This window comes from Carettochelys insculpta, chromosome 1 (assembly GCF_033958435.1).
Source record: "Carettochelys insculpta isolate YL-2023 chromosome 1, ASM3395843v1, whole genome shotgun sequence".
NCBI lineage: Eukaryota > Metazoa > Chordata > Testudines > Carettochelyidae > Carettochelys > Carettochelys insculpta.
In genome coordinates, this window is record NC_134137.1 from 88,687,746 (window position 1) to 88,701,759 (window position 14,014).

General features: G+C 39.8%; 1 protein-coding gene across 7 annotated transcripts in view; it reads right to left on the minus strand.

The window, feature by feature from the left end:
- The window catches only part of MYCBP2 (MYC binding protein 2), a 354,939-nt gene that overhangs the window by 288,985 nt on the left and 51,940 nt on the right, over positions 1–14,014 (minus strand). For all 7 annotated transcript variants that reach the window (XM_074989094.1, XM_074989085.1, XM_074989075.1 and 4 more), the window contains exons 5-8: positions 5,946–6,142; positions 5,169–5,411; positions 4,816–4,887; positions 2,952–3,048 (exon numbers count right to left, since the gene is read on the minus strand). In XM_074989094.1, the coding sequence (XP_074845195.1) occupies positions 2,952–3,048; positions 4,816–4,887; positions 5,169–5,411; positions 5,946–6,142 (609 nt within the window). The remainder of the gene's footprint in view (positions 1–2,951; positions 3,049–4,815; positions 4,888–5,168; positions 5,412–5,945; positions 6,143–14,014) is intronic.

A 14,014-nucleotide genomic window follows, 5' to 3' on the forward strand; every position in this document is an offset into this window, starting at 1 on the left:
TCTAAGATGTTCAGCACAGACTGCAACAAAGTCTTAGCCAGCGAGCAGCCTATAGTTACAAATGCCCTTAACTCCTCTCAAAGCTTCAGATAGCTGGCTTGTAAATTCAGACACAGCTGTCCCATTGACAAAGTTGTACTTAGATAGCGGTAACAGAGAGGAAGCCAGTTAACTGACCAGCACAGTAGCACTGGTCAGTTTCCCCGCTGCTCAAGAGTCGCATTAATCCAAGATATGCACAGCTCATGTGCGTGTATCTCAGAGGTCTACTGTAAGTCTTCATGATCAGGACCATTCATTTAAAATCCTTATTTTTGTGAGTACACTTAACCTTGTCCTGCCAGGCTCTATCAGTCATTACAAATATGATGAGGGAATTTGGGGCGAGATGGGAGTAAAATCCCTTAAATCCCTGCACTTGAACAAAGTAGTATTCCTCTACAAGCTTTGTGGCAAGCAGTAACAAAGCAAACATGCTCCAGGGAACTTTAGCAGACTCAATGAGTACACTTAATAGGGAGAGTAACTATCCCAGGCACAGATGACCATAAGATATCCACCAACTTGTAAGTATTCTACTGCAAGAACCCTGCGTGAACACCCAAGGAAGTGGCATCGCAATCCAAAACATCCTAGACTGTCTTGAAATCCTCAGTAATGAAAGGGAGGAAGAGCCAAGTATCACTGAAGCCTCCCAGGACAAAGATGAAGCAGTTTACTGTTCCAGAGTCAGATCCTGCTCCAGGACTGATGGACCTGGCCAGGACCACTCCAGAGGTTCCACAAGGGGAAGATTAAGCACTATCTGAGCCTGTAACAGTTCAAGGGCCACTGCCACATACAAAGTTGGGGATCTCACCTTTAGCAAAATGAGGAGTCGGACCTCTGCAACCCGGGAGAGTCCCACAGACATGGTTAAGGCATTGGTGACTTGTAAGCACCAGAACTATAACTCCCATCCCAACCATGAGACAAATGTGAATCCTGGTACCCATAGTTCTCTATGAATAGCCCCTAATGTGGGTCAGGCAACAAAAACAGAGGATGATGATGCTGACTTGGATGCTCAAGCTTCCAAGCTTCAGGGGAATAAAAATGGAGCCAGCCCTGAAGGGACAACCACCATTCAAACTCAACCATAACCCAGAACAAAGAGGGAGCTGGTAACAAAGGTGAAACAGTATGAGTGGCACCAACTATACCTCCATCAATTTCAGTGCCAGAACTGGCATTGAAGGTGGCAGTGGAACTAAGGTATGGGACAGTGCCACGGTAGACAGCAGCGAGTGCCACTACAGTAACATCAGCGGCACTAGTCCCAGGGTGTTGAAGATGATCCCAATGCTAAGGGGGTCTCTTGCAGCTAGCCCTGTACCAACCCCAGCAGCAACCCCATGTCTACCAATTGTAAAATGGAAATATTGCAGTATATTGGCAACTGACACACAGGTTCAGCTGCCCAAAGGGCTATAAAGCCAGCAGAGAGATGAAGTACACAACCCTGTAAAAGTCCTGAGTCAACAGCAAAGTGAAGAAGGAATGACAGAGGAGATCTGCTATTACCTGATATGACTCCAGCACAGAAACAGCTGCCATCACCACCCAAACAGATGCTCCAGGGCCAGAACCAGAGTCAGTGGTACAGGGCTGCTGATCTACCTGTATAGTACCAGGAAGCAGTTGATGGAACTGCTTCTGAAACACTGACATTCACCCCATGCCAATCTGTACATCTCCTGGCAGAGGAAGAGGAGTACCCAAGGGATTGAAATGACCTCAGTTGGTCTTAAGTGACCTCTCCTTCAGCAGCTAATCTTCTCAGAGAGGCAACATCTCCAAGATAAAAGTGGCAACACTCAGGACCATAGGGTGACATGGGTCATGGCCTGTTCAAGAAAGTGCATCTTCAGACAAATGATCCCTTGAGTCCATTTTGTGAAAGTTTTGCAAAGTAACACAGGGCAATTGTCGTGTGGTAGAGCAATGTCCAGCAAGGTGTAATGTCTAAATCCCAATGAGGACACTACGGGGGAAATACTTAAACTACAGCTAACTAACCCTAAATCCAACTAACACTATACTAATACTAGAGGGGGTAGTAGTGTTAGTTTGTAGCTTCACAAATGACCTAATCAATTTGTTAGCTTCTAAAGCGCCATAGGACCGCTTATTATTTTTGACAGGGTCCATGAAACACTTACTATGACTGTTCTTGAATGTTTTCAACCGATGGACTGTAGACCTCTTTGGGTCCACAGACTATATCTAAGATTTCCAAGATTCACACCTTTTGAATTTTTTTAGGGTCCACAAAGGAGAACAGTTTGAAAAACACTGTCCCAGATTTAAGTATCTTCTACACTATATATGTATATTCTACACTACTTAGAGTCTATGTTAAGAACGGATGTCTCCTCAGTCTATGGCAATACTGAAGAGCTTACAGCACTGCAGCTGAGCTGCTGTAAACACTGACAGTACAGACACTATCAGCAGACCAGAGAGAGCTCTCCCATCAACTATTCCAGCCTTTGTGAGGAGCAGCAGCAGCTATTTCAGCAGAAGATACTAAGTCAATGACATTGCGCTGTCCAAACTGGAGGTTAAGTCGCTATCCACAAGGGCAGTTACGTCAGTGTAACGTATGTTGCTCAGTGAAGTGGCTTATTCATACCTCTGAGTGACATAACTTATCGTGACATAAGTTGTCATGTGCACATAGCCTTAGACTTACGCTCTAGTTCCACCAAGCTGGTGTAATACATGAAGGAATGACTGTGTGAAATAACATTGCCAAAGTTAGCCAGACGTCAGTCTTGGTGACAACAGCCCATTCGGCTTTTAAAATCCATTAATTACTTCTGTTGGAGTCCTTATCTGTTGATATTTGGGGTTTGGTATAAAAGATCTCCTAAAAAGTATTCACACCACAACTATTTAGAACTCCTTACCTGGCAAAGTGACTGTACCATCTTGTTCCAACGTTTCAGGATTTATTCTTATGGCTGTCACACTGTGATTGTTCACATCTCTATATAACAAATAACTCTGGTAAATTTAAAAAGAAAACAAAATGACATATTAAAATGAAAATATAAACTTCATGAATCTTTTTAAAGGGAGACTATCAATCAGAAAAATCATTTACTTTTTCACACTTCAGTGGTTTTCAAAATGAGCTTTTTCTCAGCTTCAGGTTTACACCTTATTCTCTATGTTAATTCTAATACAAATTAAAAGTGGAACACACTCTAGAATTCCTACTTCCTTGTGCACGAGGATGGTGACACTGTGCTCAAACACTTCTCTGAAAGCCACATACTCCCTCTCTAGTAGTATCTTCACAGGAATAAGCTACAATGACAATAGCAACTGTTCAAATCTGTGTATTAGAGAAATGAATGTAGATCAACATATTAGAAGGTTAACTGAATCTGAGTGTTGTTCACTGTTCACATATTCCTATTTATACCACAGTGTTACTTGCTAGGTAGAAACAAACTTTATAAACCTAAATCCAGTGGATTTATTTTGTCTCCAAATTCTACAGTGATGATATATCCAGTACACATAGTAATTCTGATGACAGCAACCCCAATGCACAGGGTTACATCCAACAGTTTGTTATAACATTCCACCTCTCCTCTCAGTCCCTGCAGTCTGTATGAAGGGAGATGTTTCCCTACTATATATTTCATTCTCCATAGCTTCCCCAAGAAGAGAACTCAAACAGCCCTTTACATAGCAATAGCCAAATTACAGAGTTCTCATGTAGAGTGCCCATGGATCATCTTCTACACATATGTATTCTCCCAGATGCCAGCCTGGGAGGAATGAGCAACACAAAAATGAAATATAGAGAAGACAACTGTCTACAGAAACAAGTATCAGCGGGTTAGCAACATTAGTCTGGGTCTGCAATTATAACGAGAAGTCCTGTGGCACCTTACAGACTGACAGATTTATTGAAGCATAAGCTTTCATGGGAAAAGATCCACTTCATCTGACATCAGTCTATAAGGTGCCACAGGATTTCTTGCTGTCTAGAGATAGGAAATTTAGAAACAGCAATACTATGCTGATCACATTCCTCCACAAGAGGCAGAAAATCCTAGAGACAAAAATATCTGCTCATGTTGATATTTTGTGTTAATAATACTTATTTTGGTATTTGTTAAAATGTTAAAGAAAAGATGATGTACTGTATAAATGAAATAAATTCAATACTACAGTATATATTTTAATAGAAATATTTAATGCAAAAGATGTAAGATTAAGTAAATCAGCAGTTTTATAATGTTGTAAAATGACTAAATAAATCTTCCTAAGAAAATATCTCAAAATAAAGAAGTAAAACAGTACTGAAAGAAATCCTATAGGTAACTAAACATTCCATTTACTGTTATTTTAGAAACAGGAATACACGTCTCCCATATAATAATCTAAAACAACAATGCACTGCTTTATAACTGCAAAGCCCAAAAGTTTTAATACTTTTTGTCTTTGTTGGCTAAAAAGGAAATACAAAATATATTAAGAGTGACTAAAGAATTAAAAAACAAAATAGTGCAAGATCTTCAATTTTTAGAGATAATACTGCAATGTAACATGTCTAAAGCAGACACTGCATTAACTCTTTTCTACCTGCCAACCTTTAAAAACCCAGAATTTTTAACTACACTGGACTGGCTTTTGTACTTTACAGCCAGATAGAAAGAAATGATGTAATACTTCTACAAACCTGTTCTAAACTGTGCTCCATTTGAATTAAATATTTATTTGTTTTTGTTTTGTTTGTTTTATGAATTCTCCTACCTGAGCATACCCTAACCAAGACTTTTTTTCTTTTCTGTTTTTGATGCGGGATGTAGAATTGTATATATGACCCTGTAAGGTAACAAGAGAGTTAGTTGGACAATTGTTAGAATGACAAATTTATAGTTAATCTCTTACCACCTAGAAACATTATCTCCTACAGTGATGAGAAGTGAAAAACAGAGCAAGAAATGAGATGCTGTTGAATAAACACTGAAAGGATTTTAAAATTCATTTAAAAATAATTATCAGTATTACTAAATTACAAGACACTAACTGCCAAACAAGACATAAAAATGCAATTCAGATTAAATTTTCAAACTTATATCATGAGTTGGCAGAAGTTACTTTACCCTCACAGTCCCACTGTAGCCAGAGCCAATTTTGTAAAGTCCATCTTTGCATAGAAGATACAAGAAGAAACCATCACTCTGAAGTAGACAATGGTCATCTTCATCTACAGAAATTTCTTTCAATGGCCATTTGTGCATCAGGGCTGCTTTCTTTATCCCATTACTGAACCAGTCCTGGATCTGAATTTTGCCCACCAGAACTGCCTGTACACTCCGCTGAAGAGAGTTTAAGATAGTTGGCACCTGAACGGCAAGGAAAACCCCATCAGATGGTACAAAATATTACAACTTAAGTAACACAGAAAAGTGAAAATAAAGCTGCAGCCACTAAGCCTGGCTCTGAAAAGTTAGAGAAACAAGGTGGGCGAGATGATATATTTTACCGGAAAAAATTTCAGTTGGCAAGATACACAAGTTGGTCTAATAACAGATATTACCTCACCTACGCCTTCTCTCTCTAATATCATTAGACTGATACAGTTACAACTACATTGTATATCTGAAAAAAGTTTTACTGGAATGTAAGTCTTAATTTGTGCCTTCATATTTATTAATGAGAAATACACAAAAACAAATAAAATTTACTTTCTATAAATGCCAATCAATTGACTCCATAATATGCAGGTCAATCCAAAACGTATTACCTTTACCTCAAAACTGATTTTAAGAGTGAATGAAGCCCACAAATTCAAATGTATTTCTGTATTAGAATGCTTCCAGAACTCATGTATATGCCCAAACCAAAAGTCTAGATACAAAATAGGTTTAGTACAACACCTGAATAGTCTGACAAGCATGACTGCCATTATTGGTAAGAATGGCAGAGACTGCTTGCAATGTTCTTCCTGTTTCTCCCCAGGCAACTACCAAACTGAACAGGCAAGCGCAGGAAAGTGCTGTCAAGGATTGTCCAGTACTGTCATTTACTCCAGTGCTGCGAACAGTTATTTCCAGAAGAAGCTGGAAGAGAGACTCTGTGGATAAAATATAACAATTATATTGGCATAACAAATCCCAGATCAGAGCCAAATCTGAAGATAAGAGCTTCTTCCCTCCCTCCCCACCTGTAACCCCAATATTTAAAATTATGTTCCTAAGAAAGCTGTCCCAATTCCTCACAATAATTATTATAGTGTATATTATATCCACATACCCTATCCTTCATATGTTTTTGTCTTTAGACTGTAATCCCTTGAGAGTAAGAGAGATCTTCTACATTTGTCCAGCATCATCTGTATAAAGGTTTTACAACTATCATACTAGAAATATTAATAATAACCTTATCTAGACTGAGTCACCACCCAGGACAATCAGAAGCAATGAGATTACAGAAGCAGGTTCAAAATAAAGGAGCCACAAAAAAACATTAGCCTTTACTGAACCCAAAACATCTTCAACTTCACAGAAGGGAATGCATCGCACTTTCAAAAGAGCAAAACTATCTTGTAGGCAAGAATTCTAGACCCATTGCCATCTATGCATAGGAAATACTGTGATACAGCAGGGCCAGAGAGCACCAGGAGAGTGATAAAGTGGGAAACATATAAGCCCAAGGATGGTTAAGACCTTATTTCCTGAGGACTAGGGTAAGTTACTACAGGGTAACTAAAACAGATGGAACCACTTAAGACCCTACCCAAGACCTAATAAAAAGCCCCAGCCTCAGTCAGGGGAAGGGAGGAGAAAGAAAGAAATAGATTACTGTAGTTTGGAGGCATATTGGTGGTGGCCTGAGGATCAGAGCACCAAGGGAAGGGAGACCCTGCTTGAGCAGGGCAAAGAGACTCCTCCAGCATAGAGGACTAAGAGAAACGCACTCAAACGGGAAGATGCTGATGAAATGCGAGGGCCTGGGATTGGCATGTGGGGCAAACGTGGATCTCTTCCCTTCTCTACCTACTTCTCCAGTGCACTTGTAGAGGCCAAAATTAATGGCTGTGCAATACCCTGATCCACCATACCAAAAAAAGCATGGGGCTCACCACAATAGCATTGCTCATTTACCACAATACCCACCACCTTTACCAGTCTTTTCCACACATAGGTCTGAATTCATTCTAGTTCTTACACAAGTACCATGTTCCTCACCACAGTATTTGAATGTCTTCCAAAAAATAAAGTAGCAACAAATATTTACCACACAGATAGGGAATTACATGTCTCTCCAGACTAATGAAGTAACCACTTAATTATCTTGATAAATATTGAGTACAGCTGTCAATGAAGGTCTCCCTAGCAAAGATCCAACCCTGGTTCAGATAAGTATGACTTATTTTTCATCAGTCACAGGCCCAAGATCTCTATCCATGTTTTAATCAAGCATGAAATACTTAGTCCACCTCACAAATGGCTGGCCACAACTATTCAAAAGCACGTACAAATCCCTGACAAAATTAAATAATCTACCCATATAAACTATGCTTTCCTCCCTTCTAATTCTGAGCCTATTTCTCAAATTAGTCATCAAAGCAAACTACATTAAAATCAATTTTCTCTGTAATATAATTTTAGGTGGCAACCTTTTGGGGCAAAGGTTTTGAGGTGTTTGCACACCATAGAACAGTAGCTCTCAAACTACAGCTTGCACTCCAGTATGGCAGAATGTCAGGCACTGTATCACCTTACGATAGTGTGACCAGAAGTGTCTAAGACAGACTTCCTTCCTCTCCTAGCACCATGAACCATGCTGCATCCTGAAAGTGGCTAGCAGCAGATCCAGCTCCTAGACAGAGGTGCACAAGGGACTCTGTAGGCTGCCCCGCCCCAAACGGCATTTCCACACTCCCACTGGTTGGTTAGAGCTTGGGAAGTGGCTGGTCCCTGTGGATGAGAGCCATGCGCAAAGCCACTTGCACACCCCCATCTAGGAGCCAGACATAGCTGCTCGTTGCTTCTTGGGTGCAGCACAGGTCCACGGTGCCAGGACAGGTGGGAAGCCTGCATTCATGCCTCTACTGCGCCACTGACTGGGAGCTGCTGGAGGTAAGACTGCACCCAAATCCTGAGCACCAACTCCTTGTCCCAGCCCTGAGCCTCTCTGCAATCCTGGTGCTACCTCCAGCACCCTAAACCCCTCATCCCCAGCTCCACCCCAGAGCATGCACTCTGGTCAAAAGATATAATTACACTGGGTCACACTTTTCTTCAACTGGGTCACCACAAAAAAGTTTGAAAAATCAGATACAAAATTATCACCGTATAGAGCCATCAATAATGGCCATTCCCAACAACATACAAACTAGCTGAAATTCTCCAAATTACTCAAGAATACAACTGAGCAAAAAATAATTTAGCAAAAACACTTAAATTCACCCCAATAAAACATTTTTCAGGGCACTTAAACTGTTCTTAAAATTTGAGACAAATTCTTTGAGTAGTTTTGGCCAAGAAAAACAAAATATTTTTGGAAGTGTCCAAAATATTCTGAATTAACATTGTTACAATTTTACATTCTATTATTCATTCAAAGCTTCTCATTCAATCCAAATTTTATTTTTCAGTTTTTGTTTCAAAATCAAAAATCTTTCTCACGGTTTTTCAGCTCATTTAACGCATCAAAAATAATTCACTTATCACTAATCTAAGCTGCCCAGTAGTTCCACTGATCTGCAAAAGAAAGATTCAGTTGTTAGGTTGCCAGCAGTAGGTTTGAAACTTAGATTCAATTCCCAGCTCCTCCAAACAATTCCTGTGCAAGCATGGGTCAAAGAGATCTTTGCTTTTTTTGCTCTGTTCTAAATCAGTAAAATGGAGATAAAGTTTATCTACCACAAGAGGCATAAATACATTAAAAGATTAGGGTGTTCAGATGTGTCACTCAAGGAGAATGACAGATTTAGAAGTGTTCTCTAATAATTTATTAATATTATATTGTCAGCCTCATAACAGGGATGCTTTTGGTACAAATTTACTTACTTAACTCAGTACCTGTTTGCCCAAGGCGCAAAGGGAAAAAGAATAGCTCAAGATAAGCACCACTCAGCAAACTCTTGAGAGAACTAAAGAACAGTGCCAAAACCATTGTCTCAGAGGACTCTCTCTCAAATGCCAGCTAAGCCTCTTTGAACAGGAGGATCTGCAATAGGTCAGGACCATTGCACAATAATGAACTCTGCTTGATATTGTGACGTTACTCTGAAGTTTTCATGCTATTATTGTACCACGAAAAGCCCAGTGTGCATATCCATGACCATGGGCAAGACTTGTACCAGGTACCCCATCAGATTGAGGGCATGAAGAGTATTAATGCCAAATGACAGGTCAGCATATTAAGCAAGTTTTCTGGGAGGAAGATACATTCTCTAATCTGACCAAAGGGGGAGTTTTGAAGAAACAGGTATTTACCAAAAGCAGAAGAATGAAATCCTCATGTTGGAAAGGGGGCATACAAACACAGAAAGCTTGGAGCAAGACATGGGAACCATCAGTGAGGAGAAAGAAAGGGCACAATCCATCCAAGAACAGCAAGTGAGGCTGAAAGAATGAGAGCAAGAAGCAATACAACATGCAGAAGTCTGATGAAACTGGGTTCCTTGCCTATCTTCCTGAATCCATGCGTTCCCTACACATTCTGAAGTAGTAACAGTGAGGGAGCCATGCTAGCCCATATACTATCAAAACAAAAAAAAGCAGTCAAATAGCACTTTAAAGACTAACAAAATAATTTATTAGGTGAGCTTTCATGGGACAGACCCACTTCTTCAGACCATAGCCGTACCAGAACAGACTCAATATTTAAGGCACAGAGAACCAAAAACAGTAAACAATCAGGAAAAAAAATGATCAAAGGGAGCAAATCAGAGAGCAGACGGGTAGAAGGTGGGGGAGGGGAGGTCAAGAATTAGATTAAGCCAAGTATGCAAACGAGACCCTATAGTGACTCAGAAAATCCCCATCCTGGTTCAAACTACGTGTTAATGTGCCAAACTTGTATATAAAAGACAGCTTAGCTGTCTCCCTTTCAAGAGTGGTGCGAAAATTTTTCTTCAGTAACATGCAAACTCTTAAGTCATTAACAGAATGGCCCACTCCATTAAAATGCTGACTAACTGATTTGTGGATCTGGAGTGTTTTGGTGTCTGTTTTGTGCCCATTAACTCTTTGTCTAAAGGAGTTTGAAGTCTGTCCAATGTACAAAGCATCTGGCCATTCGTTGGCACATGATGGCATATATGATGTTAGTAGAGGAGCATGAGAAAGTGCCCGTGATTCTGTGAATAACCTGGTTAGGTCCAGTGATGGTATTTCCAGAAAAGATATGTGTACAAAGCTGGCAGCAGGCTTTGTTGCAAGGAAAGGTTCCAGGACTGGTTTTCCTGGGGTATAGACTGTGGCTGCTGGTGGGAATCCTCATAAGGTTGGGAGGTTATCTGTAGGAGAGAACAGGCATGTCACCTAGGGCCTTCTGGAGTGTGGCATCCTGATTAAGGATAGGTTGTAGGTCTTTAATAATTCGTTGCAGTGGTTTGAGGCAGGGGCTGTAGGTGATGACCAGTGGTGTTCTGTGCTTGGCTTTTTTGGGCCTATCTTGGAGTAGCTGGTCTCTGGGTATTCATCTGGCCCCGTCAATTTGTTTTTTTATTTCTTCTGGTAGGTACTTCAGGTTTATGAATATTTGGTAGAGACCTTGTAGTTTTTGGTCTCTGTCAGTTGGATCAGAGCAAATGTGATTGTACTTAAGGGCCTGATTGTAAACAATGGCTCTAGTTATGTGTGCAGGATGGAAGCAGGTAAGTATAGTGATCAGTGGGTTTCCGGTACAGTGTGGTACTGATCAGGCCATCCTTGATTTGTACTGTAGTGTTGAGAAAATGTATCTCTTGTGTCGAGTAATGAAGGCATAATTTGATGGTGGGGTGCAGATTGTTAAAGCCTCTGTGGAATTCTTCTGAAGTCTTTATACCATGGGTCCAAATCATAAAGATGTCATCAATGTATCTTAAGTAGAGGAGGGGTAATAGGGGACGAGAGCTCAGGAATCATTGTTCCAGGTCAGCTATAAATATATTAGCATATTGTGGGGCCATGCGGGTGCCCATAGCAGTTCCACTAATCTGGAGGTATAAATTGTCCCCAAATCGCAAATAATTGTGGGTGAGAACAAAGTTACAGAGGTCAGACACGAGATTGGCTGTGGTGACATCAAAGATGGCATTCCTGATTGCTTGTAATCTGTCTTTGTGTCCCACAAAAGCTCACCTCATAAATTATTTTGTTAGTCTTTAAAGTGCTACTTGACTGCTTTTTTATTCTGAAGTAGTGAGCAGCATTGATTTTGGCAGTTTACATTACAACTGTAATCGGCTCTGCAATCAAGGACTGGTTTAGTCACTCACCAATGGTATCATAGAAGATGAGATCCATTGATTGATGGCTCAGTCCAAGATGATGATTCCTATTGCTAAAATAAATACTTTTGCTGAAACAAGTAATCAAAGTAAATTACTGTTCACCACAGATTTACCTGCAGGATGACGATAACTGATATTGTAACTGAAGGTATTGAAGAAATATATAAATTCCAAACCAAGATAGGGAAAGAAATGAGATTTGTCAACTAAGGTCAACATTCACAGAAACCAACTGTGAAGAATGGTGCAGCTAACCCTACAGGTAACAGATGCTATGGCACAGACAAAACATTTTTTAATGCTTGACGACAACTAGGCAGAGAAACACAAAATTCTGATGCAATGAATAAAATTCAAAGCAAATCTCTGAGTGTATCAGCTTTGTCCTCACTGCTTTAACGTACACTTGGGAACTATTACCAGCAACCAGCTGGTTCTACACAGGTCTATTAGTGCACAACAATTTGGTGCACTTTAGTTTTCATGCCCTTCTAATGTATATTGCTAGATCAAGTAGACGAGCCCAAAGGATATTCAAGTACATAAGAGATACTGAAAGATTAAATGCAACTAAAACATGTCAATTGACCAAGGAGTTAAATGGTGAGCCTGGGTACTCAAGAAAAATCGGGCAAATTTCTCTCATTCATTCCAGGCACACCATTAGTATTATAGGATTTTGACAACCACAGACCAACAGGGAAGAGCTTCCAGGAACATGTACAAGAGAAGTCTGATTTCTGCAAGTCTTCTTAAATAGCACAGCATGAAGCACAAAGACAGAATCTGATCGATTTTGTAAATCTTATTTGCCACTTCTTGAGAACATGTGTGCAGATACCCACATACCCACAATGGATTTTTCAGTTCATGAATTAGATTTTAGTCTATAGGTTTCAAGCCTACTCTTATAGTCTTCTTTGGTACAATTTCTAATAACTAAATCTTTTGATTATTCGTCCATCTTCTATTAACATGAAAATTTTAAGGACATGAGACTCTCCTGAATAACTTAACCCACCATGTAATTTCCAATGCATCATACACATCCAACATGTACCATTTTTTAATCTTGGGTGTACAAAAGCACTTGGAACGTCGTCTGGACTATTTCCTGTGGTCAGGGAAGACCAGGTATGTGTGGATATACATTTGAGCCAAACAAAATATCATTTTGTCAGAGTCAAAGTTTACGTATTTATGTTCCATAGACAAGGCTCTCAACTTCAAACCTTGCAGGCTGACAGAGGTTCAAAGAACATAAACAGCCATACTGGGTCAGAACAAAAGGTCTATTTAGCCCAGTATCCTGCCTTATGCACAGTTCTCATCATACAACATATAAGACACAAGGTAGGTATATACCATAGGACTTTGAAATAACAGATGTCTCCATGTAAGCAGATAAAGAAAATGAAAGTCATTCCAGTAAATCTAAAAATCTACTTCAGGTAGGAGAAGTCTTTTGTATTAGAATTTTTTTTTGGAGGGGGTACTTACTGGCCTTGGTTTTCCAGAAGGCAGGGTAGCAAAAGTTCACAGAAGACCAATTAGCCAGAGTAAAATTGACCTATAGCTTTTACTACTATATTTGTCTCTGAAGAAGAAAATGTGATTTTTTTTTTAAATCAAGTAGTAGAACATGGACTAAGATAGACCCATGCCCGAGGGCACTCTCAATTACTTACTCAATTGAGCTGATGTGTAAGGCCTGAACAGATACTAAATTTAGCTAACATCAGAGGGGTAGCAAAAACAACAAAAGTCCTGTGGCACCTTATAAACTAACAGGTTTTTTGGAGCATACGCTATTGTGGGCAAAGACCCACTTCATCAGATGCATCTGACAAAGCAGGCCTTTGCCCATCAAAGCTTATGCTCCCAAATTTAACTAGCCAACCTTTAAAATGTTGTCTTTAAAGAAATGATGAGCTTCTCAAAGATTAGTTTTTTTTCCCCATAAACTGCCTCTTGAAAATAAGCTTCTGAACAGATGTATTTATCTTTCCTGTCTAGTTATTGAAATCAGTTGTACACGAATCGACACGGGTGAAATCTTCCTCTTGGTTTAATATTTACTGCTTTTTTGTGCCAGCTGCAGTATTACAAAGCAGTAATGTACAGTTTGATAGGCAACTGTATATCAAATCTGACATTTGGAATTTTTTCCACTGTGGTACACCTTGCACAAAACTTCTAATTGTGGTAAACATATGTCTCAGTTGTAACAGTTATTCTCACAAGTGAATACCTGAGCTAGTCTTCTAACTTGGGAGTATATAGTGGCATCAATAGCTAAGAAGTCTAAATAGGTTTTAAAACAATGTTCGTGTAGAAGAGCCAGCCTGAGTTCCTTACTCCATTACATTGGTTTCTATGGTCATTTCCACAGTGACAGTTTTTCATCCATCCCATACAATTCTTTTTTTGTACCCTTCATATGCACAGCTGTTAAGAGGTAGATCCACTTACTTTCAATCTCAAAGAATCAAAATA